The sequence below is a fragment of the Bradysia coprophila genome, unplaced genomic scaffold (genome assembly GCF_014529535.1).
Source record: "Bradysia coprophila strain Holo2 unplaced genomic scaffold, BU_Bcop_v1 contig_138, whole genome shotgun sequence".
NCBI classification, from domain to species: Eukaryota; Metazoa; Arthropoda; class Insecta; order Diptera; family Sciaridae; genus Bradysia; species Bradysia coprophila.
Window position 1 is genome coordinate 1,103,992 of NW_023503409.1, and position 26,064 is coordinate 1,130,055.

Sequence of the window (26,064 nt, forward strand, 5' to 3'; positions counted from 1 at the left end):
TTTTACGCGAACGTTTGGTTGATTACAAAAAAAAACCGAGTGGAGTATGTACGGTGTTTTGAAACTTTGTTCAACTACAACAAGACATTCAAACGGTTGATAGTGTGATTTATGGTAAACTTTGCTAACTCAGAATCAAAGTGGTCTTTTGTACTAAAAATAAAAAAATCAACAAGGAGTGACGGTTTCTTGTTTTAGATAAAACTATTCGGTGATTTATTTCGACTGTTTGGATACAAAATTTGATAAAGCAGAAAAATGTGGTTTTTAAATTGATGTGAAAAGTTTATGAAAAATATCGTGTTGATTTATGTGAACGGAATTTTAAGGTTTATGTCCCAGAAAATATTTTTGTAGTTTTCTGAAACACAGGTTCTGGAAATTGGAGTATATTATCTGTGCATGTTGGTTTTTTTTTTTTTTCATCCCATTGCAGTGTTGAAAGTTTTATTTCATCTTTTGTCCATTTTTTTAGATTTTTTTTTAAATATTTGTTGTACAAATACCTAACGATTCATGTTTGTATGCTAAACGATCACAGCATTAATTGATGTTTGGATAGCATTGTTAATTGTTTAAGTCTTGATAATACCTAGACTTCAATCGAAACCTTTACGGCGATGACAAGTGTTTGATCAGTTGAAGTTGTAATGTGAATGGTTAACAAAAAACAGTTTTTTTTTCTGTGTTTTATTACGGAATTAGCACTATACAAGTGTACTGTGTGGAAGTTTTAATCACTGTTGTTGGTATAGCTCATTTAGCTCATCATAGAGGAAATAATACGAATTTTTGTTGCCAAAACGTTTAATATTTGGGTCTTGACTCCGTCTATTCAATTTTTCCATTTTGTTTTTTTTTTAAACTTTGATTCAGGAATAGGTCAAATAGGTGCATGTAGTTTTTCACTGATAGCAGACACATCCGTCATGTAAAATCGAAATATATCAAAAAATATGCACAAAACACTACGAATTCACAGTGCTCCCTTTGCCCTTTCGCTTTTGATTCAGTTAATTTCCTTCTAATCGCATTCTGCATCGATGACTTTTTTATTTTAATTCTTTTTTTATTCATTATGCTCCTCTGAGCAGATATAACGATGTACATCATTTATCTTTATTTAATCCTATTAGTAATATATTGAAAACTTTCCGATGTAGCACACAGTGTATAATATATCGAAATATATTTCAAATCTCTACCACGATGATTTCAGTCTGTTAACTCCTTAAATATGATGGTAATAGTGATGCTCATTGAATATGAATAAATGGATAATCCTTTAACTTTGGAGAAAAAGATTCTTTCACTTTCAATGACCCAAAAATTTTTGGTTTTAAAAATTCATTTTTTATAAAATGTAAGGTTTCTTTGTCAGCAATACCTACAACAACAACAACAAAATACGAGAATAGTGAAAGATTCAATTAATAATCATGATAAAAATATAAATTTGAAGACGGCGAAGAAATAAATAAATCTCTGGAATTCCGAAATTGAAAGAGACTTCTTATGTTTCCTTATCAATAGAAAAAATGAAAGACATTCGAGTTTTGTAAATGGTAAAAAGATGTTATTAAAATGAAGTGAATTAAGAGAAGAAAAAAAATACGGAAAAAAGTTCAGTGTCAAATCTTCCCAACATTCCTGTTCATGTATGCATGTGTCTGCCACTAAAAATAATATGATGGGAAGACAATCATTTTGGATTATATTCATTTGGATATGTGCTTTAAAAAGTGGATACGGATTACAGGAGGTTCCATCATGGATGTAAGTGTTTGATTACAGTTTAGCATTCCCAAAATTCCAATGTATCTTTAGCATATTCTCAAGAGATATTCATACTTTAATAGCTATTTCAATAACAAGTGCCTAAATAGAATTTTAAGCAATAAGATGTGAAAATTGTCAACCCGAGGCGAAGATGAGGTTGACAACACATCTTATGCCCAAATTCCGATTTAGGCACACAATAAGAACAAGATTTTATGTACAGCGGTAGAATCCTCATTTTTGCAAATGATGCTTTTAGGCACTAGTGCTACTTTACATAAACTATTTTACGTCGTCAAACTTTTAGAAATTGCCAATAATATTAAATTTTCTACATCCTGACGCAAAGTCTCTACTTTCAGCATGTTCTTTGTCATTTTAGAAGTTGCCTTTTTGCGATCTTCATGCCGATAACAAGTGACTAGCCTCACAAAAGACTAAATGGGAAAATGGTTCAAAATTACAATATTATTGATTCATTTGATTGATCAAGTAACGATTACTTCCTAAGAATCGGTTATTATCGAATGTTTTATCGAAAGTCGATAAATATCGAAAGACTATCTGTAAAGATCGATTGATAATTCGATTATCAGTCGATATTTATCGATTATCGATAAAACATGCGATTGATATTGTATCGATTATTTGGAAATTTTATCATCGATTGACGATACTTTTCATTGAACATTACACGATTCCTACAATCTCATTGAAACTTTGTTGCGTATTTCCGGAACTATTTTGGAAAGCTTGTAGATCCGAGTCGAAGGCGAGGTTATTAATCACTTGAGAAGCCATTTTGGTCATTTGTCTCATTGACATAAAGTATGTTTTACCCATAAATTAAAAGTCTCTCAAGAAATAATTAAACTTTAGCTCAATAAAGTGAGTTCCTACCTTCACTTCTCACCAGAAATACTATTTCATCCATTTGTCCCAATGATAACCAACGTACTATTTCACTTGTCGGTGGGTAAATTAACCAACTATTGGCTACACAAACCACTATTATATCTGGAATCATGGTTTTAGGGAAACATCAACTTTTTACTCAGACATCATAAGTTACTATTTCTGGTTTAAGGTCTGGTTTAGCTGTGTTCCCTCATAGTACCGCCTTAAATCAAGTAGTAGTTGGTAGGTGGACTATCGCGGCATAAATAACAAGTGAAAAACAAATTTGGTTGCAATATTTCGCTCTTCTTAAATGAAGTCACCTCGCTCTTTCCCCAATTAACAGGACCTAACCAATGGTACAAATGATGAAAGTGGTACTTTTTGTGTGAAATTTACCAACACGAGGCAAAGCGTAGGTCGGTAAGCACATTATCACATGACTAATCGCCAAACAAAGTTTTTCACTCAAAAACTTGAGGTAAAATTTCGTCGTCGTGAAGCGAAGCTCACTTTACCTCTCGTTGTTGTGAAAAGTACATAATTGTTGGCTCGTGCTTCCTCATTTAAATACCTGCTGATGGGATTCTAATTAAATTATTTGTTTGTCACTAGTCACACGTTTCTAATTTCTTCGAAATTGCCGATTACCAAATATAACCAAAATCATGTAACGAAATCTTATTTTCGCCGTGTTATTCAATAAATATTCATGAATGTAATTCTTGATCTCAATGATTATTATATTGTATAACACTAAATAACAAAGTTCATGCGATTATATTACATTCACCCGTGGTGAGGTGGTTGTTATCAAAGTATGGTATTATCAATGTTGTTGATACTGTATACAACTATACCAACCCACAAAAACGAATTTTATCAGCTCACATGTAACACCTTAATTATTTATTTAGAAATCCTTAATTAAGACCTTCCTTGAGATCGTTACACATTTCATATTACACCATGTGTGTGGTTTAACTTTATTCAAATGATACAATATCCAACATAAATTCAATCAACGACTTCTATATTTATGTAGTGAAATACATATATAGAAAATAACTCGAAATTCAGTTGGGACTTAACGAGTGGCTCTTGTTTATATTCAAATTAAATGATACCATCTAAATAATTATAACTTAATTAACACTTCAGATTATGAGATTTTGATCTTAAATGCTGTGAGGTTAAATATTCATTGTGGTGTGGTATTGAATGGAGGCACACAGAATTTTAAAAAGAGGATTTGAGAACGTGAAAGTTCTTTATAAATTCATTTTGTTTTCGTCGATGTCACTGACGATGATCTGGGTATAGATTATTTGTTTCATTTTAAAACGAATTAATCTTAATGGGAGAACAAACTTGAATTTGTTTCATGAGTTCAAACTGGCTGTTTAAATTCGAGGTAACATGAACAGTTACCAACTGGAATACAAAATGCATTAAAAAAACATTTTCTTATACTTGTTACAACCTCATAAATAACAAAGGACAACTTGACAACGTATATTGGAACGAAAAGGTGTAAAAATTTAATGAGCTTTGCACTGAATGAAAAGTCTCTGTGATGATATATACATGCCAAGGTATCAAACAAACATCATAACACACACCATAAAATTTATGACTGAAAACACTGTTCATCTCACATAGTATACATAACATGTAAATAATGATGTGCACTATCAAAAGAACCAGCGTATTTGCTTTTCAATTTATTATGATTCAAGTAAAATTGCAAAAGAAAATAAAAATTGAAATAACTTGGTAACGTTTTTCATTTTTGAGAAAAAATTTCCGTCAATGTGTTTTGTTCAAGTTGAACGCGCGTTTTACCTAAGATTCAGAGTTTAGCTTTTATATATGAGATCGGTTTTCATCTCGTTTCATTGTTCTTCTTGAGGTTTCACAGAAAAACTTTCGAAGAGTGCAAAACAAATCACAGCTGCTCATGGCTATAAATAATAATTTCACCGAATGGTATACGTGTAACACAAAATAATCCCTTTCTTTCTCGTGTGAAGTCCTTGGAAAAGGTCACTTCTGATCGAAATATTTTACTATTCGTTTCTGGTGGAATTGTTTTCGACTTTTGCTGAATTCACATTTAAGTATTGCAAAAGCGTTATCCACAAATGCACTTGCATGGAACTGGAACATAAACATATGGTACTTGTAATATCCAACGAATTTTTTCTAATTTCAATTATCTCGTGTGCTACTTGGAAAAAATCGGTGTACTGTCGACTTTATTTAACATTCAGCGAATTTTTTGAGAATTTTGAATAAAGTAAGTCGCTTCCTGTTCTGAAACATTTTTGATTGAATTTTGTTATATAATCTAATAAGTTAAAGTGACACAATGTCCAATTATAGGTATTTTTTATTATAAAAGTCAGCAGCATAGCTGAGCCTTACCGGATATCCATTATCACCTTCGATAAATTATTTTCAGACCCCTTAAGTTCAATTTAAAAATAATTATGTAAAAATAACAATGGTCGCTGTATCTACACATACAATTTTCATTCAGCCGACACTAAATGTTAACAAAATAACGTTTTCGCTATAATTGTACGATTCAATTCGTAATTTGAAGTCATCACAAGCAAAGTGTGTCAATCAACACAAATAACAACACGATAAAATGAATGACAAAGCACATTTCACATTAAGAAAGACATGATTCTTCGTGTTTTTACGAATTCACCACAACCGTTTTATTCGGAAGAGAGATAATTTATAATTCTGTTGTTCTTTCTCAATATTATTTATCTGATAACAACTGAATTGTGCGCCGACGAAAGATATCCTTTTTTCTGCGAGTGTGCCTTTGATTCTTTTCTTTTTCGGTTGTGCTTTCAAGAAGCTTTGCGTGTTTGTAAAAACTGGAAAGATTAAAGGCAGACTTAAACTGTAGGTGAAAAACGAAATGAAAAATTTATTGCGCGAAAAAAAAAATAATTAAACACAGCCGTTCTTTCAGTCGAGACAGGAAACCAACAAAATAACCTTTTCAAAGAGATTACTTCAATAATTCATGCACACAACACACGCACACATTCATTAACACACAATGCTGGAATGCTGATGGGTATTGCGACTTATATACAAAAAAACGCGCTCTGCAAACGAAAAAAAAACTTGTTTCGTTCATTCATGTTTTTACTCCATTGTAAAACAATTTGATGTAAAGAAAAAGAATAAAAAATGAACAAGGTGTACCGCGAAACAAATATCTTCTTGCAAAAGGTTTCGTTGTTCTTTTCCCCATAAAATGTGAATACTGGCTTGGAGTACGAGGCCTTCTGTAACCTTTTTAGCCCCGTACGAAGTACAAAGGGGCTTATAGGATTACGATGCCGTGTGTAATTGATGGAATTCGAAGCAGACGGTAAGGGCAAAGTGTTTGCCTATGTTCATAGATGACGAATCTGCAATAAAAATTTTGTCTGTCCGTCTGTCCGTCTGTCCGTCTGTCCGTCTGTCCGTCTGTCCGTCTGTCCGTCTGTCCGTCTGTCCGTCTGTCCGTCTGTCCGTCTGTCACGTCGATATCTTGAGTAAATCAAATCCGATTTCAAAAATTATTTTTTTCCCTGAAAGATAGTCGAAATAGTGAGGCTAAGTTCGAAGATGGGCATATTCGGGTCGGCCCTTCGTGAGTTAGGGCCACCTAAGTGATTTAAGGTCTTTTGGTGATATTTATGGCAAAATAAACGATGGAAATGTAAATGACACGGCAAATGATAGGTATTGTCAATACCAATCCAGAAAAAAAAAGTTTTTTAAAATCGGGTGAGTGGACCGTGAGTTAGGGCCTTAGAAGTGAAATGCTACTAGGGCCCTATGTGTATTTTACATATAACTCGAGTATATTTCATCCGTTTTTCGTAATTTTTGTTTCATTTGGAAGGTAATCAAAGGCCGAATAGAATGTTGTTGAAAAAAAATTAAATTTGGGTCCTTGGCCTAAGGCCGCTACTAGGGCCCTATGTGTATTTCACATATAACTCGAGTATATTTCATTCGTTTTTCGTAATTTTTGTTTGATTTGGAAGGTAATCAAAGGCCGAATAGAATGTTGTTGAAAAAAAAATTAAATTTGGGTCCTCCTAAGGCCGCTACTAGGGCCCTATGTGTATTTCACATATAACTCGAGTATATTTCATCCGTTTTTCGTAATTTTTGTTTCATTTGGAAGGTAATCAAAGGCCGAATAGAATGTTGTTGAAAAAAAATTAAATTTGGGTCCTTGGACTTAGGCCGCTACTAGGGCCCTATGTGTATTTTACATATAACTCGAGCAAATTTCATCCGTTTTTCGTAATTTGGGAGGTAATCAAAGGCCGAATAGAATGTAGTTGAAAAAAAAATTAAATTTGGGTCCTCGGACTGAGGCCGATACTAGGGCCCTATGTGTATTTTACATATAACTCGAGCAAATTTCATTCGTTTTTCGTAATTTTTGTTTCATTTGGAAGGTAATCAAAGGCCGAATAGAATGTTGTTTTAAAAAAATTAAATTTGGGTCCTCGGACTGAGGCCGATACTAGGCCCTTCAAAAAAATAAAATTTTAGGGCGATTTGAAATTTTTGTTTCATTTGAAAGGAACGTCGTACGGGGCTTCGTAATTGCGCTATGCGCAATTTGTAAGATGTACATATTACATAATAATTTTACTTTAACTACATTAACCGGCGCAATAGGCTTACGGTCAAAGTAGGATGACAGACGCACTAGGGTCACGTACGCAATAGATATACGGGTTTGTACGGGGCTCAGTCGCAGCAAACGCTCCGACTGTTCTGATGGCTCGTTTTTATCTGTATTACAAACTGATTCCACTCGTAATTGGTTTTGAAAAACATTTTATTCGAATCTTAATTAATGTTTTCATTTCAGAATTGTTCACTAAGTCTCTCTACCTAACATAAATTTCCAGAATAAAGTTGATGCCATGACTTCGTTGAGATTTAAAAGTTACAACGGTGCTGGTTGCATTTATTCCACCGGATTTAATCGTTGCATATGCACCATTTCCGTTTGTTTTTTGATCAAATGCACGAATTGCTGTTATCCTCCGGTTATTAACGTAGCCCTATTTTTAGTAAACGAAAGAAATTTTTTATTCATCCTAAGAGAAAGTGCACAACAGTGCAATGAAATCAAAAAATTTAAATTCGGAAATGGAATTGAAATAAATTTCTACACACAGCACTAGGGAATGCAACATCTCGAGTGATGACTTGTAAAAACGATGATGATACATTAACGTGTTGATAAAATATTCTGGTATCGTTCCATGCTGGAGCTCCCCAAAATGCATTATGACTTTGTCCGTAACAGCTGGTAGCGATTAATAAGCATAAAATAGCCGCTGATGCAATAACGATCTTCATTATAGTTGTTTTTAAGTTCAACAATTTATTATTGATAATTGAAATTTATTGCGTGCAAATGGTGCGATTCTCACACTTGAATGAACTGACTAGAATATTGTATATCGTTTCACGGTATTTATATATAAACGAAAATCACCGGTACAGTCAATTGAAATGGAAGTTCTTATCATTAAAATTTGTAACCAATGTTTGTTTAATTAGCGATAATAAACTAACAGACTCATTAGTCACTAGGAACGAATCAGCGTTTTGTTTTGTTCTGTGACGATTAATTTCGCCAACATTTGCGGTTTGAAAATGTGTTGCATCGCTTACATATATTTTCACTTATCGTAAAATCAATAAACTCAGCGATGGTGAATAATTATAGCGGCGAGTAAATATTTACAGTCCGGAAAATGGGATCCTAAATATTTATCATAATTTGATCTTGAATTCACGTTGGAGTCGCACAATGTGCAATTATAATGCAGGCGCACAAGTGAGCGTTGCGCAAATGAGTAAATAAATTTTGAATCCTCTTTAAACAGTATTATATCTCGATATGCTAAAAAGAATTTAAAAAAATTTAAACTTAGACTGGGTCTGGGTCATACACAATGAGAAGATTTACTAGAAAAAGTTTTGCTGTTGACCCATTCATATAATAATTGTAACAAAAAGGTAACCGATATACATATCAATTCGTTGGAAAACAATTTAATTACATTAGCGAGTTGCTAAGGTTGCTAAATGTTATTATCTTCAGCTCACCGTGAACAAGTGGAACACTTTTCTTGTATCAAATTTCTATGAAATACATTCATTGTTTGTTTGTTTGTACGTAATCATCCATGATAATCGTATATATGTTTCGAAAAACTTTCCGACGGCAGCCAAACTTCATTTATTTAATTAAAATTGTATATTTTATCAGCTGATCAACCAAATTATATTTGGTCAAATTGAGAATATTATTCTTTTAAGAAAATTTCACTTCTGACTTTGGACGATGTACCATTAAGGACAGGTTGAGGCGCCTTGCCTCACATTTGCGATATTAAACACCTTAACCAGGCCTTAAGGATGCGTGATATACAAAACACAAAGACTATTTTTGGAAAAACATTTCCTCATATTTTCTCAAATTTTCTTAGATTTTCCCAAGAAAATTTAGGAAAATATATTGGAAAATCTAAGAAAATGTGTGAAAATTCAAGAAAGTTTGGGAAAATGTTTTCCTAAAGTAGTCTCTACAAAAACCTGACATTTATGAATGCTCCCTTAGGCGAAAATCAAAATTCAAAACCTCATCCCGACACCATTTTTCATTCCATTAAACAAATCATTTACAAAACGTTCGTTTCATTTCAGATGCCTGGGTATCAAATCGCCATTTATTGAATTTAAAGCTGAAGCCGAAGTACTGTCCAACGTTAGTGTGTCGTTGAATGCATCGGCCACCGAAAAGGGATTGCAACAACATAAGAGTGGAATTCAAAGTCTGAGCACGTTTATACATCCCATCAATCAATCAAGTGACACAACAAGCAGTAGCAATAAGAAAACCCAAGATGTGATACTACCGAAACCAACGAATGTTAATATAATGCAACAAAATAGAGTAGAAAATGTGGAAAATCCAGTTATTGAAGATATGAACAACAAAAAGGAAGTTACAATTATTGAAGTACATGACGACGAATATCTCGATGATAAATCGGAAACGGAAAGGAAATACATCATTCCGTTGGCATTGAAAAATCCAGCAGCTGAGCCCAGAAAATCCCAAATATTCCAAGATTCGTCGACCAACATCGACGATCTGAAGCGACATATTCTAATGTTGCAAAATCTCACCAAAAATGACCAAAGTTTTCAGAGTAAGTTTGTGGTTTTCCCGAACTTGCAACAAAATGTCACAGAACCAACAACCACTAAACGACCGTTAATTCGAGCTAATCCGACGAGACGATTGCATCTAATTAATACACCGAGACAGACTACATTTAAAGATGCCGAAAGCGATGACTTGTTGCCACCTCAAAGAAACGATAGATTAACGATAGTTCCTCAAGTGTTTCTCCAAAATGATCAGACGCCAATGAACGATGAAAGTTTTGAAGATAAAAGGGACGATAAAAAGGAAATTCGCGTCAATTATACAAAGCGGAAGAGCTTTCGCAGTTCAATGTTTCTAACAACAACAAATCGTCCAACCACAAAACGTACCACACGCAAACAGAAAAACGGTCCGAAACGAAATAGAAATTTTAACAAAAAGAAACGATGTAAAGACACGATGAATAAAGAGATTAATTGCTTCGGAGATGGCATTAATAGAGACCACAATCGAACAATCGAAATGAAGCAAATCAATCAAACTGTTTTACATTCCAGCGATTATACAAAAACGTCGGTAAATTATCCACACGCAAGTGGTGATGAAAACAAGAAATTATATCGTTCGGTACGAAGTCATCAAAGAAATGCCAGCAAAGAATTATTATTTCCCAGTTCTCTAAACGCCACACAACCAACGAATGCTTACAAAGAAAACATTGATTTGAATCCAGAATTGTGTTACTCAGTGGGTGGACTCAGCTTCGGCCAACAGAAATTATGTGTTGCTCATACCAATATCATGCCAGCGATTAGTCGTGGTGCTAGGTCTGCAATACAGGTAAGATGATCGTTTCTATTTATTGATCGTAAAATAGTTGAAAATTTTACGACCGAACCAATTCATTTGATAACTTTTGGTGTAAACAAATTTTATTGCATTGGTGATGGTTGTTGATGTGGTTATTATGCATCGACATTCACTTAAAAATTAAAAAAATTCGGAGACATTAATCTACTTTTTCTTCAACCAATCAATTTTATAATTAAAACTTTTTAACGTTTCCTATTTCTTAAAACTCGAATGAGCTTTGTCGGTCTCTTTCGTTTTCCAAAATTCGACGTTTATTTGGGCAGTTCAGTCTTGCTATTGTTAGATATATAATTATGTTGGGGAGTAATTTCTATTGCTTCTTTGTTTCGAATTAATTCCTGCGTTTTTTTTCGAGTTTCCTTTTTAATAATGGCGCTTAATAGTAGAATGAACGTTACCTGTAATTTACCAAAGATTCAAATTTTCTAAAATCGAAAAAAAAATGGTTCGTGCGAGCATAAAAATATTTATGTAAATGCATCTCATTTATAACAAATTATTCGGGCAGGTCACACAAAGCATCGAAATACCTTCATCAGCTTCTGTTAATGAATAAAAAATTATTTAGAAATTTTGTTGAAAAATTTCTGATGAAATTAGTTTCTTCCACTGTGCGGTAATATATCCATATATAAACGCGCCGAAATGAATATAATTTTTTTTTCTCATTTATAATTTATAGTTAATTTAAGTGATTCCCACTTTTTTCGATATGTGTGTGACTGTCAAATTTAAATTATGATTGTTGTGTGGAAGAAGAGTATCATATAAACTCAAATCGACCTACGATTTTTTCCTGCTTCTTTTAAAAAACCCATTAATGAATTGCATGACAAGATGTAATAATAATCACTCCTATCGTCATTAAGATATATAGCGCATATTTTACAAATTGGGTTGATGTATGCGTTAAGATTAATTTAGAAGAGTGATAGAGTCTTATTCTACAGACAAAGCAACAGACAAATATTATAGACTGCGGTGCGAGCTTCATAAGAACCATAAATTTATTTTCAAAATTTATGCAACTTTAACTATGACATACTCCACGGGAAACTTCATTTCGAATGAAATTACGCAACGAAACTTGGCCTCTGTCAATCTTTAATTTTTATTAGTATATGCTCGAGGTATATGCTCTTAATTTTTATGCAAAAAGATACTCCTCCTTAATTATCATAATTTAGGTGGAACTAAAAATTGCATCAGAGCCAATACCTAAAGGTATTAAATTGTGTCAAATATTTTTTTATTGCCTCTTGCACGCAATCTACTTTCAGTTAATTCATAGTACCTACAAAGTGATTTTACCGCAGAAATTGAACGACATTAAAACCTAATTATTTATACATAAAATTGACGAACGTTCAGACTTCGTTACATTTGTACGAGACCCATCTGATTGTTGATAAAATCAGAGAATATGCTATATAAACCTGAAAATCCAAGATTTATGAACTCAACTCAACGAGACGAAAAACGTTACACAGCAAAATTTGTAAAATAGATTTAGTGCCGTGTCATTGTTGATTGTTGATAATATTTTTGAGTCAGTCTCGTAGCCTACAATTTTTTTCATTATTTTTGATACACTCGCAAGACTCTCATTTGTATTTTAATTTTGGTTGTGGTTGGTTGCTTGTTACGAAAAAAAAAATTATTTCGCTCATTCGACATGTGAACTTAATTATCTGAATAGGTGGATGGAACTATATTTTCAAAATTTTCTGACCGCCACTCATTAACTGTAGTCGAGAACTTCACTCAACCGAGCAAGAAACAGCTTCTTTTAACTTGTCCTTTCATAAACGGCTCATTTCATATAGACAGCACAGAGAAAAAAATATACCTACACTGTAGTAGGTCCTATGGTCTATGTGGCTTTAATATAGTAAATTGGTTAAACAAATGAAGTAGAAGATTTTGTGTTCAACACACGATACTTTAAACGAAAGAAGTAGCAGATTTAAAGAAAAAACGTTTTCCATTTCTAAAAAATCAAATAAAAATGGGGTTGTCCCATCGGTCCTACTAATCTATGCTGAGCCAGCATAAGATATAAAACCATTTATAAAAGAAAATGATATGAAACTGAAACTTAACGCTTCCAATTTGTTAAGCTTCCAACTTTTATATTGAAATAAATCCAAGCATACGCAATAAGTAATTAAAAACAAAATAATTGCGAAAAACTGTAAAGCGAATTATTTCACAAAACATTTTCTCTTTATTTAATTTTCTAAAACTCTTACTCTTTATCTGAACGAATACCGAAGCCACGTTATAATCCCTTTGGTATAATAAATGACATTTTCATATGAGACATTTTATATGAATTCCTTTTCATAAACATTTTAACAAAATTAAATGTACTCTTATCATAAACCATGAAAACGCAACATTCCCGAAGAATGCAATCTTATTCTGAAAAGACAATTTTTTTTTTCTCTCTTTACATTTTGCTTTTCTGTATTATATTTTATTAACGAAATTTGTGATTACCTACACCCAAAGCATATCAGATTTAATTTGAATTTACGTAAGCCAGCTGGTCTTTTTCTCACAAAGCTATCTGCACTGACGATCCGCTTTTACCTGAGCTAACACTTCAGTTTGACTTCGGGTAGATAATACTTAAAATCACTTTTGCACGACTTTGTGGTGTAATCGAGAGACAGTCTCTGCATGACAAATATTCCATTACGTTTAATTAAAAATTTTGTTCATTTTTGTGTATATATTTTAAGGAGCGAAAATTCCTTATACACAATTTCAAATTAAAATTCCATGTTTAAAGCAAACTGCTTTTGTTTAATCTTAAAATTATTAAGCGTTTCCATGCTCGGGTTGAAGTGAAAAATTCACCTGCTATGCATATTTCAATGCATTTCAGTTTCAAGGCAGACACTACTGCTTTTCTGAGGTTTTACATTGAAGTAAATATTAGACGGCGTACCGTATACAACACCACAAATTTATGTTCGTCATTTCTCCAATATCTCTCTGAAACTACACTTATTAGAAGATTATATTTGCCAATTCAAAGCACGATTCATTTCAACTAATAAAACGCAAATTCCCCACTTTGCTTTGGCAAAGATATTACTGAACATCAAGGAAATTACCAACTGTCGGAAATCCTTTATAATCTCTCTACGAAACGAAAGCCATGCGAGAAAGTGAATGACACTAAAGCTATTTAGCCATGTATGACTGCACTTAAGTCCTGAAAATTGTTTTTCTTTCTTTATACCAATTAATCAGAAGGGTGTCCAGAGACGTGTGTAAAGTCCAAATCATATCAAACCTTCGATATTACGCTAATTTATCGCATATTTTATCAATTCATTGAATAAATAAATGTAAAATTTAATTTGTAAAAAAAAACATTTAATTTCAGGAGTGTCAACATCAATTTAAATCTCGGCGTTGGAATTGCAGTACAGTGGAAAATGATTCCGTTTTCGGGCCAATAACGGCAATTGGTATGTGGTTCACTAATTAAATAATTATTAGTCGCTTTACAACAAAATTCAGCTGAGTTCGGTTATTTCTCATCATTCCATACATAATGTGTTGGTGTGTTTTACCGAAACGTATAAGTGTTACGTAGAGTCGAAAAACAGCAACAGGAAAACAGCAAACAAACCACAATTTTCCCTTTTTGAATGCTTAAACAACCCTTCACAAGCAAATATGTTTGCTTTTCATGTTTAATATACACGAAATATTCAGCATTTATCCCCTTGACTTACCGGAAAATTCAAACCATATAGTATACACACATACAGCACACACTAAAACAACGTTATAGCATACAAGCAAAACTAATTTCACTTAAATGTTTTAGTTTAATCTAAAAAGTAAACTCATTATTAATGCGTATACAAAATTATTTTCAATCAGATTTCCAAGCCATAGTCCATTTTTGGCTGAAACATACCCCGTATGAATCAGTATTTGCCCTAAATGTAATACAAGTATGGATACAGTGTACAGTGTATTATATCCAACCATCCATCCACACAGTCTGTCTATGTGTATTATATTATGCCTCATAATGATTACAGTTTATTCACCATACGTCCGGAACAAATTAGAGTTTTAAAACCAACCCTCTTGTTATGCTTTTCTTTTATATATAATAACAAATAATGCTGATGCTCCCATCGTTCCTTTTTTACGGTTTTTTTTTCAACGTTATACTCAATATAAGAATAATGCCTGCATATCAAAGTATTTATGAGAGAGAATCATATTATTCTACCTCAGAACGTTGTAGATTGTATAAAATTCAGTCTGTTTTTAAGTTTTGATTTTTATTAGCCAATAAATAAAATATGATGAAGGGGGCATATTTTCTAGACTTCAGTGTTAAGAAACCACTTTTTATATGAACTTAATAAGAAATGCTCTGCACGGGTATCATAGATTTCGTTCCGCTTATGTGTTATTGTCAGATTTTACTGCCAATTTCATCTGAGTTGAGCGAAATTGGATTATATTAACTTGTCAACATGAACGGACAGACAATATTTGCAGGGACCAAAGCATAGTTTTGTAATGGGAAATCAATTTCTTTGAAGGACCATTTTTACAGTCCGAAAGTAACATTTGGTTTAACTAACATTCATCGCTTATTTTCCGTCGTTTCTGTCGATAAAACTGATGATAAGTAAGCAGCTGAAGGAAGGCTGTATTTACGAGAAGTATAAAGTGAATAACTTCAGTTATTACCTGACGTCTATTGATCTTACCATTAGTGAACCTTTTCGATTCTTCATAAAGGATGAAAACAGCACACCGCATAGGGACTCGACCATTGGGTCGTAAAACCCACACAAGTCTTACTTTCTTCTAATTACGCAAGTAAAAGGAAGATAGTACAACTCAACCCTAGTAATAAATTAACAAATAGTTAAGATTGTACTATTCATACCAATAAAGGTGTTTTTGAAAAAAAAAAAAATTAGTGAACCTTTTACGAGTTAAATTAAAGCTTGAAATCATGGAAGAAGTACTTACAACAACAGCATCACTATGCACTAGCTGTCTGCTGCAAAGACTTAGCGTTGCCTTCCAGAGAGGAAAGGCTGCTTCCGTCAGAGACTAATTCGTAGTCATTGTTTCCAACTGATTCTTCTTTTATCCTGATCGTCAATTTTTAGTCGAGACGATTTGATCGTCATGTGATGTTGTAATTGTGATTTTATACACTCTGTGTGAGATTGAATTTATTGAATAAATCGAAGCATTTATGAACAACATCAATCATTTCTACGGCGACACATGCTTCAATATTTCTGTTAAATTTTTATCATGGAAAATGTAGTATTCCTGTCCATTCCTTTCAATGCAGATATTCCGTTACTCCTTCCGTTGCTCAAACTTCGCTAAAAATGAAGTCGTCAAGTTTCATCATTCATAGTCCCATGCACCTCTCAAAATTTATGTTGCGGGTATTGAATGGCGGCAAACCATTGTCACTGTTTATACTATGCTACAAATTACAACATAAAGAAGGACCACGATAGGTATTAAAATGGTTCAGTTCTTTATGTTTTGTAAGTATAAGGCGAATGTTATGTTGCTCACGACATTGGTACGGATTAAAGTTTATTTTTTATTTTTTAATGTCTACGCGCCTTGTGTACTGTTTTGTGTTCTCTGGTTTGTTATTATGGCTAATTAAAAAGTCATTTATCATTTGACATGTTGATGGATATTAAGTATGTATAAGTTGGTTTAAGTTTTATGGGACTGAAGGGGTCATGAAAGTAAGTCTTTTTGAGAAAAACCTGTTCAAAAGAGAACGGGGAACAGCTTTTGCGCTCAGAAACTTTTGTGCGAAAAAGTTTATATTTAAGGATTATGTCTTTATTATTATGAACAATGTAAGTCGTTTCTAAAACATTTGACATAATTTTGATTCGTTTCTGTCAACAGCGAAGCTCGTTATAACGCTGGCAGACTGGAAAGTTTCTAATTAACTCCATCTTCCATGTACAAAATGTTTCATAAGATTTTGCTCATATATATACGTTTATTCGAATGAAAATGTATATAATTATCGTCCAGTTCATCAAACAGCAATGCTTTTCATTCTGTTATTATGTTTCGACTGTGTGAATATATCTGCAGTATTATGCACAGTGGGTTGCGTAAATATTTGATAAATCGCAACTACTGTCAGCATTTTGAAATTCATTTTACAATTGTGCACAGAACACAAAGGGTAACGTCTCTATAATCTAAAATTAACCCTCCATAAACTTTAAATTCAAATTAGCTCTCATAACATATATGAATATACACTTATGTTTTAGATTAGTAATTCAAAGCAGAATTTCTATAATAAAGAATTTGCCCTTCACTTTATACCATACCAACCATGTTCTATAATGTATAATGCAACTATGATGCATTTGGTTCACCATTACAAGTAATGTTGGAAATTTTTTTTCTACATTGAGCCCCTATGCACTATTGTTAAGCGCATAATGTTACGCATTCACGAAATGTATTACATGAATCCGAGCAATAAATGCACATTTTCAATTTTCGTTTCAATGCACCGCGACTAATTAAATGTTGCATACAAATTTTTATTAAATTAAATCATTTTTTTTGTCTAAATTGTTTATTTTTATCGAAAGAGGGAAATTAGTTCATCTCTTTCGTGATGAAAGCCATTCAGAGTGTGCCGTCGCCATTATGGGTAATAGCCGTTTTAAAATCGCTGCCGGCTGTTTGTTGAGTTGGAATGATTTGAATTTGGATGTGTTTCACGAGCTGATGTCGTAAAAATGAAAACATGAACAGTGTTGTGAGTTACGTCCTTCAATTGGCGAATAGAAGAACTCGTTTCAAGTTTCATGTGCTTCTGCAACCAGTATTTTAAATGAATAAAGTACACAACAATTCATTGCTAATTTTCGAAATCGAAAAACCTTATCAGAAACGGTTAACCATCTGTTGTAAAACGATATAGTGAAACACATGTTAAGACAAAGGAAGTAAATATTTTATATCAAACACTATACTACTTTTATCACAAGAAGTAACAGATTTAATAATTACATCACAGACAATATCAGTTTCTGATAGACTAAAATTGTGTATTCTTCAAATGAATTTATCGGAGTTGTTTTTAACTCTCAGATAAAAACCACGGCTAGTATCTTGCCCTTTTATCGACGAGTCAAATTACGCTTCATCTAATTTATTTAAGTAAAATTTAAACAGCAGGCAATAGGAGCTAGTCCAAATGTATAAGTCTTTTTAAGCTCAGAAGGAAATCGAGCTAATGGCAGCTTGCAATTCAATTTTTTTTCCCGTTTTTACTGTGAAAGTAATATTAACGAAATTACATTTTCAGGCTCACCCGAAATGGCATTTGTCCATGCATTAGCTGCCGCTGGAGCAGCTAGTTTCGTAGCACGGGCTTGTCGTGATGGTCAATTGACATCATGTGGATGCTCAAGAAGTGCAAGACCAAGACAATTGCACGATGACTGGACATGGGGTGGATGTGGAGACGATTTAGAATTCGGATACAAGTAAGTGCAAAAATTTTTTCTTTTTTCGTCTTACCGAAAAGCCGTAAGAGGTTTGTGAACGTAAAGATGTCTTTCTGGCCGTCGAATTAATAAAAATTAAATTCTCACACCCACAACTCGTTAATTTAGCTAAGTGTATTTGAACAATAGTCAATAAATTCACATTGATATAGGTAAATACAATCAAAATAGCCAATTATACAAGCGTTTCACCCAAAATATATGCAAATTTATCTACCATGATCGCTGGTTTACGTTACACTCTTTATAGTTAGATATTGCGTTCAATTAATTAATATGCGCTACGCAGAATATTATTCAATTTATTGCAAAATTATACAAAACTTACCCGCCAATAATAAACAGAACAAACAGCAACTACAGCAATAACAACAACAACAAAGCCCTACAGTATTTAAAAACAACAGCATCCATCCATATCCATACAGTTAGATAAAATGCGAATAATAATACAATTTCCATATACTCTGACGCCAAAACCGATGTTGTACTGTACCACCACCACTGGTTTTATACATCGCTGATGTTAAACGTAAAATATAAATCCAAAAATGCGCTTTATATTAAGTATATTTCATTATGATAAATATGGGAAAAGTGAGTCTCTGTCAAGTACATACAGCGAATGGTTCACAAAAATAAATACCAAATTTATCGTCCAAATGCGGGGGTAAATAAATTACACGCATAGCATATCATATTAACAGTAACAGTTTTCCGGGATTTTCCTTTTATTATACCAACACACACCATAGGAGCCGACGAAAATGCAATTTTTCGCGCCTATATAACCCCCAACATAAAACGCACATCGTACATTCGTTATGCTCTCTTGATTGTTATTGATGCTATGTGCTTTTTATCGGTCGATAGTACAAAGAAAATGTGGGGGTACATATTCGGAATATAATTTTTTCTTCCATAAATCCGATATATATTAAAATGTGGTAGACATTTCGTGTTGCTTACATTATGTGCGTTACAGCCCAAGTCAAACTGCCAAGTCAAAATGTGGCGTCAATCAAAAAGACATAATTATCGAAAAGGTAGACGAAGGTGGATCCAATCGCGGGCAGCTTTCCTTGAAACGGTTTTCCATGTAACAGGCGATCATAGTATCGCATGAAAATGTGTAGGAAAATTATCGATTTTCCACAACTTGAAGTTTCATATAGTCGGGGGGACACTGTCGTTTGATTTTAGTAGAGTAGATTTTCATTGACATCGGGTTTGTGTGACAACTCGGAAGGAATGTAAACAGTTTCATGCGATCTTTTCGTTGAGCAACTATGAACGAAATGCAGTTTTTCTTTTAATTATTGTGATTTTGACACATTCACAAATTATACAAAATTAGAGATTCTGAATTTGAGTTTGAAGCGATTGCACGTAAGACACAATAAGAGTGGAATGTAGTATGAGGCAAAAGATAATAAGCAATAAGCAATCAAACAACGCCATTTGCTTTACATGAGAGAGTTTTTGTCAATCCGATTTGCCTCACGGGAGTGAAATTTTTCGTTATTTTCCGTATATACAATCTTCAGTCATAACTTTGGTTGTTATGATTTTTCACTACGAAAAACAAGATAGATTCTAAAGAAGTAAGAAGTCTGTTTGATAGTGTTCTTCAAAGATACATACAGAGTCTCATAGTAATTTGAAAGCAGTCAAGAACGCAGTATCTACCAAAAATACGAACTTTCCCTGACTATGACATCGTCACGCTACACCAGCAAAAGTTTATAAGTTCGCTTTTTCCAGAAACTTGTACATTTTCTACCACATTAACTGTTGCGTCTACGTTCACAAAATTTAATTAGAAACAACAACAACAAAAATCGTCTAACCAAACCTACCCATTATCGCAGCCGGAAACACATTATGTAATATAAGCTCAGCTGTTTTCATACTGACGCATACATTTACCCCATATTTTAGCCGCCCACTACCCGTATATACATGTGATATTGTAGTTCATAGAAATCCCAATAAGCAAATTTCTTTGTTCCCTTACGATGAAAGGCGTGGTGTATTGAGGATTGTTCGCTATCAGGCGTTCATGTCGACGAAAATGCACTGTTGGAATGCGAAAAGCTTTGCATTACGTTACTGTTGGATATTACATGCAACATATACGGGCCATTTATATACATACATCACAGAGCATATATAGTTTCATTATAGAATCTTGAAAACAGTTTATGTCAAAACTTTGGTTATTTGGTATATTGGTGGTATGGTGGTGGTGTTGTTGTTGTTGTATAGGAAAATTGTTGGAATATCTTGCGTTGATGAGATTTTCTTCATTCTTCTGCATCGTTACAGTTAAATAAGAATGTTAAGCTTAGTTTTTGAAATGGTCGCCAGTATTTCCGTTTAATCTTTCGTTAGCAATGGAAATGTTTTCATTACACAAATACTGTGTCGGTGATGTTGAAATATTCTAAAGTTGATAAAGACGGGAAAAACATTTTTGAAATTGAAATGACTGTTCACTTCAGCTTAAATGTGGTATGCAGCACAAAGCATATCTATGCAAAAGGATCATAAGAAGAGAAGAACTTTCTCAGTATGATTTTATCAAATTAAAGTTGGCTTTTATGTTCCGTCAATTTGTTGAGTAAATCGTTTATATTAATGAAACAAATTTAATCAGAACAATTGCTACGATATAATCGCATACATATCTATAAATAGATGGATAAGCTATCGCACTAGATCGTTTTCTTTTTTCCCACAACGAAATTATGTTTTTTTTGTTTATCTACGCTTCCGAACATCGATTTATAGAGGTATTATGTTAAACCAATGTATGATAGTAACAGCAAAATAAATAAATAAATCATTAATTTGGCAGACTTATGTTATGTTAAAATAATATATAAATTCCTATCCAATTCCAATGAACGTAGCCACAAAAGACATTTCGGCATAGATTTTATATCTTTTTCCACATCTTTTTTTTCTATTTTGTTTTATCCCTAATCTTGTGGATTTTTAGGTAAACAACGCTTTTTCAATCTCTTTGCATCAGGCTAGCAGTTTTTGTAGAGGAAATTTAATCCCCCAACGAATATATTCGCACATACACACCCCATATATACGTACGTTGAAAATCCAACCTTTCATTATACCTACTACTTTCTCTGCTCGGTATTCGTTTATGAGTTCAAACCTCGTGGTTTTTCCAACTTGTGGAAAGAACGTGGAAAACCTTTCATATACATATACGTCGTTGTCGTCGCATATGACAGATAGAAATACGGGTATAAAAACATATGTATTTCGATTAAGTTTTTGGTTTATAAGCCGTTGAGACGGAATTAAAGAGGAGAAAAGCTGCACTGAATGTTTTATTGAATAAGATATGAGTAATCTATTTCTACGTACATATAATATTGCCGTTGTGTGGACTCTGAAACTTGATGGATGGGTTTTTTTATAAGTAAATAAGTTTGCGATCGTTGTCTATTGAACTGAAGGATTTAAAATAAAGATAAAAACCGGGTTCATCATGTTAGAGTTTACTTTTCTTCGAGGTTCACTTAAGATTTACATAAAACGTTTTTGTGTTTGGTTTTGTTGAAGAAGAATTTTCAAATCAATGTGAAGCTCGTGTCTTGGCTTATTGTCATGGAAAATTCTGTGGAGATATATTTAAACTGTGGATATATCGTGATAATAAAAATGATTTTCTGGGGTAGGATTACTAAAGACATCGAAATTGGTATTGTTGTAGAAGCGACTGGTCATTTGTTCGATAATAAAAAAAGGAATTAGGTCGGATCTGTGTTCCTTTGTAGTAAAGTATTTTTAATATCGGATATTAATCAAAGATTAAATTACTACAGCGATATACGTCTGCCTGGTCCAAAAGGATTTTACCAAAATATAGCTCCCAAGAACTATGAACAGACCAAAAGTATAGTAACTCCTCGAGTAACTCTTAATTTACAGTTTTGGATGAGAATTGAGATAAATTACTTACTACTATTAATAATATAAGCCGTAAGAGGGAATATCTAAAATTCTTTAAAACGTCCTTTAAATTCACTTGTAACAAATTATCTAACAAAATTAAAAGTGTTTGAGGGAAGGGGAAGAAGTGAAGCAATTTTTTGTGCTAGGTCTCTGTTTATAGAAATACATTGTTTATTCGCCTTGATGTCAATTAAGCATAAAATGTTAACCATAAACTAAACGATTTAGATTTTCACAAACATTCATCGACATTCGCGAGAAAGAACGGAAGCGTGGCGCCCGTGGTCTCGTCTCGATTCCTCTAAAATATCCGAAACTTGATGAAAAGCTACTAACCGAAGAAATGAATGAGACCAGCGAAAATCCCAACAACAACAGCAATAGTAATAGCCCATTTAAACCAGAAGATCTACTAGAATTGCAAGAGATTATCAACAAAGAGATATTCAGCTCGAAAGTGCAAGAAAAGGAAATGCAAGAATTGCAGGTACACTTGAATATTTTAACTTGATAAATTACTTTGTAGAGAGACACAGAAAAAATGACTTACATAATGTAACGAAAGATTGACTAACGAAAAAAAAAAAAACAATTTTCAGGCTAAAATTAATCAGAAACTTTTGAACTCAAAAGTGTTTAATTTTGAACATCAAGGACTGTATAGAAACACAAAGAAAATGAATCGATTAAAGAGCAGCGGTTCAGCAAAAGCTCGCACCATGATGAATTTGCATAACAATGAAGCCGGTCGAAGGGTGAGTAAAATGCAATTTTTCACACTATTCATTGTTCCGGTTTGTATTCTGTGTTTACAAAGAGAAAATTCACTCACTTAATTTGAATTTTTTTCTTCTACGTTTGTAAGGTTTCTGCAGCAAAAACGCTGTTAAATGAACGTAAAAAATTATTTCAATCTATTTAAAATGTTTCTCTACATTTGATTAAAATTTATTGCGATGATATTTTACATGTTTTGTAATATTCAAATCCATGATTCCATTCAATTAAATTTCCAAGCTCCGAGGCAAACCATAATATGTATCTGTTTTTTCTTCGCATAACAAACTTGTGTATTATAATACACACAACATCATATAAATATACAGGATATTGTGTACGGCGAAGTTATGTTTTTCTCAAAGCAACATCACCGGTTGAAATGCTGCTGTCTACAACTTTTTTTTTGCAATTTAACAATTTCTTTTCTGTTTGTGCTTCTTATAAAGGAGCTTAAATTAATAGCACATTTTTCTGTTATTATTATTAGTATGTTGAGGTTCTTCAGCTTCTTTTCCCTATCGGTGTACAAACAAATTGAAATAAATTTTTCTTCACGTTAGGCAAAAGTGTAATCTAAGTTTCTGGAATCATTTGTCACCGATAGCAATTGTTGTTAAGATGGAAAAAAAAATAATTTTTGAACAAGACATTAAATTCATCCCGCACATGCATTAAAGAGGACGAATGACTATCTTTATATTTTTAGAAATATGCAAATATGAATAGTAAAATGTTACTGACTAACTGCCAACGTAATACATGTTTTTAACAATGAAAGTGTAAAGCATGTATGGGCTATCGTCACGGCAGAGTAAAATAAACCAGGCAGGAGCGGTTCATTTTCGAAACATCATTTAAGGGACCTAATACACTGTACGAAAATGAACTCAAATGAACACTGACATAAATTGAAAAAAAAAATTCGTAAAAAATATAGGACTACTAGATTATTCAAGTCCCTTGTCAAACGTCCACTCCTGCCTGGTTAACTTTACTCTGTCGTGCTATCGTCCAAGGTTATAGAAGAACAGGTTAAGTCACTTCCGAGTTGATCACAAAGACGGTGACACACAAAGACAAATAGATGTTTTTAATGGAACACACTCATTACAGATTGTTTGAAAACGCAACTTGAAGTTGACATTTCAAACAATCTGTAGTCTGTTCAACAAAATGTATCTATTTCTCAAAATTTGTGTGTCACCCGCCTTCATGAGTCCGCGCGGAGGACATAAAAATTTTATTTGCGCTCATAAACGCGCTCATTTTCATATTATTTTGACATAAATTATGAATACGTTTAAGACGAATTGGCCATACATGTTGAGTGGCTTTTATAACGGTCTGAGTCCCTGCTGCATACATTTATAGTGGGCCCCCAGTCTCGAAGTGTGGCTCATGTAAATCATAAAGAATGTTCGCGCAAATACACCAACAACTTCTACGAAGTAGGTTGCGTCACCCGCTGTATCAGACGTTTCAATAAAGAGATTTTCTCTGAATTCAATTGTGATGTTCCTGTTCTACGGTTTATTAGACAGCGGATTTGAGTTACTTCGTAAACAAAATGTAAGAGGTGTATTATCCATGATAGTGGTCCCTTAGTTAGTAAAGGAATTTCACGTGAAATATTCATCACAAATAAGCTTATGATGTCTCACAGTCTAATTGGAAACTGAAAATATTTTTTTTCAGCTTGTGATTTGTGTGTAACATCAATTTCTATACTCGTCCGATTGAATGTCTCGAAGGTCTTCAGTTTTTTTTTCTTTTATTTATCGTATTGTAGGTACTCTCGTTGTTCATTGTCTTATTTGTTCGATGAATTCTTCGATTCCCTCGGCGATGCCATAAAACGATAAGAAGATTTCTTAATGTCTTCAATTAATTTCTTGTTGTTTTGTGCTGTAGCACATACCACAGCTATTTGAAATTGATTTATAAGGCGAATTCAATGAATTTAATAATTATTCTTTTGTAGCATCGGTAAATATTAATTACAGATGAGCCGCTCATTTTATGCGGTATTTGATAAATGGTTCTAGACATTCATTGCGCAAACTGTTATACTTTACAGTTAATTTTGCTCATATTTCAGGCGGTTATAAAGAAATCCCGAATCACCTGTAAGTGTCATGGAGTTTCTGGTTCGTGCAGTCTGATTACTTGTTGGCAGCAACTGACATCAATGAGAGAAATCGGTAAGAAGAAATAATTTAAAAATTTCGTTGGTTTCGAACGGAGGTTTAGAATGACTAGAAGTCATAATAAAAGGCATATGGTCAAACAGAATTTCTTAATTTTCTTTCAAACTGTTTAATTACAGGCGATTACCTACATGAGAAGTACGACGAAGCAACTCAAGTGAAAATAAACAAACGAGGCCGTTTACAAGTAAAAGATCCACGATACAAAGTACCCACTGCTCTAGATTTGGTATACCTAGATGAAAGCCCAGATTGGTGTCGCATCAACAGGCAGCTACAATGGCCAGGTAATTATTGTTTTCCATTAATTCGTCTTGTGTCTCAACTAAATGTTATATGATTCTTTGATTGTTATACAGGTACCCATAATCGCGTTTGCAACAAAACTTCGTTGGGCTTGGACGGATGTGCCATACTCTGCTGTGGACGGGGATATAACACGAAGAAGATCGTTGTCAAAGAGCGATGTAATTGCAAATTTCATTGGTGCTGCCATGTTAAATGTGACGTTTGTACTAAAGTTGTAGAGGAATACAGTTGTAAATAGTGAAATGAAATGAAATATGAAATTGTCCAGTAAATTTTACATGTGAACCGTTTGCGAATCGCAAGAAATCGTAACAAGCAAATACACACTTTCCTATTGTAGTCTATTGCATATAATATAATGGTATGACAAGCAGTATTATACTTCCAATTTAAGACGCTGTATTATTAATAGAAATTTATT

At 33.2% G+C, this 26,064-nt stretch overlaps 1 protein-coding gene and 2 long non-coding RNA genes across 8 annotated transcripts; 2 read left to right on the plus strand and 1 right to left on the minus strand.

The window, feature by feature from the left end:
* On the plus strand, positions 1 to 25,915 carry LOC119073252 (protein Wnt-5). 6 transcript variants are annotated; one of them, XM_037178608.1, is made up of 10 exons: positions 1 to 372; positions 1,382 to 1,776; positions 9,442 to 10,750; positions 14,184 to 14,268; positions 18,162 to 18,342; positions 22,576 to 22,834; positions 22,947 to 23,102; positions 25,226 to 25,328; positions 25,454 to 25,621; positions 25,694 to 25,915. In XM_037178608.1, exons 2-10 carry the CDS (start codon positions 1,661 to 1,663, stop codon positions 25,879 to 25,881), a joined length of 2,565 nt encoding a protein of 854 aa, XP_037034503.1. In that variant the 5' UTR covers positions 1 to 372; positions 1,382 to 1,660; the 3' UTR covers positions 25,882 to 25,915. The 6 variants fall into 6 exon arrangements, with proteins under 6 accessions (XP_037034503.1, XP_037034504.1, XP_037034506.1 ...); XM_037178609.1 differs by having other exon boundaries at positions 1 to 329; XM_037178611.1 differs by having other exon boundaries at positions 1 to 114.
* On the plus strand, positions 5,407 to 5,794 carry LOC119073297. Its single transcript, XR_005087024.1, has 2 exons — positions 5,407 to 5,605; positions 5,672 to 5,794. It is a non-coding gene; the product is annotated as an uncharacterized LOC119073297 (long non-coding RNA).
* Positions 7,559 to 8,183, minus strand: LOC119073295. Its single transcript, XR_005087022.1, has 2 exons — positions 7,900 to 8,183; positions 7,559 to 7,784 (listed from the first exon to the last, which is right to left on the minus strand). It is a non-coding gene; the product is annotated as an uncharacterized LOC119073295 (long non-coding RNA).
* Positions 25,916 to 26,064: the final 149 nt, after the last annotated feature.

Bases quoted from the DNA above. Each gene is read 5' to 3' on its own strand.
- LOC119073252 (XM_037178608.1), top strand. From the start codon at position 1,661: ATGCATGTGTCTGCCACTAAAAATAATATGATGGGAAGACAATCATTT. The intron at 14,269-18,161 runs GTATGTGGTTCA...TTACATTTTCAG, and splicing joins CGGGCCAATAACGGCAATTG to GCTCACCCGAAATGGCATTT. The intron at 18,343-22,575 runs GTAAGTGCAAAA...TAAACGATTTAG, and splicing joins GATTTAGAATTCGGATACAA to ATTTTCACAAACATTCATCG.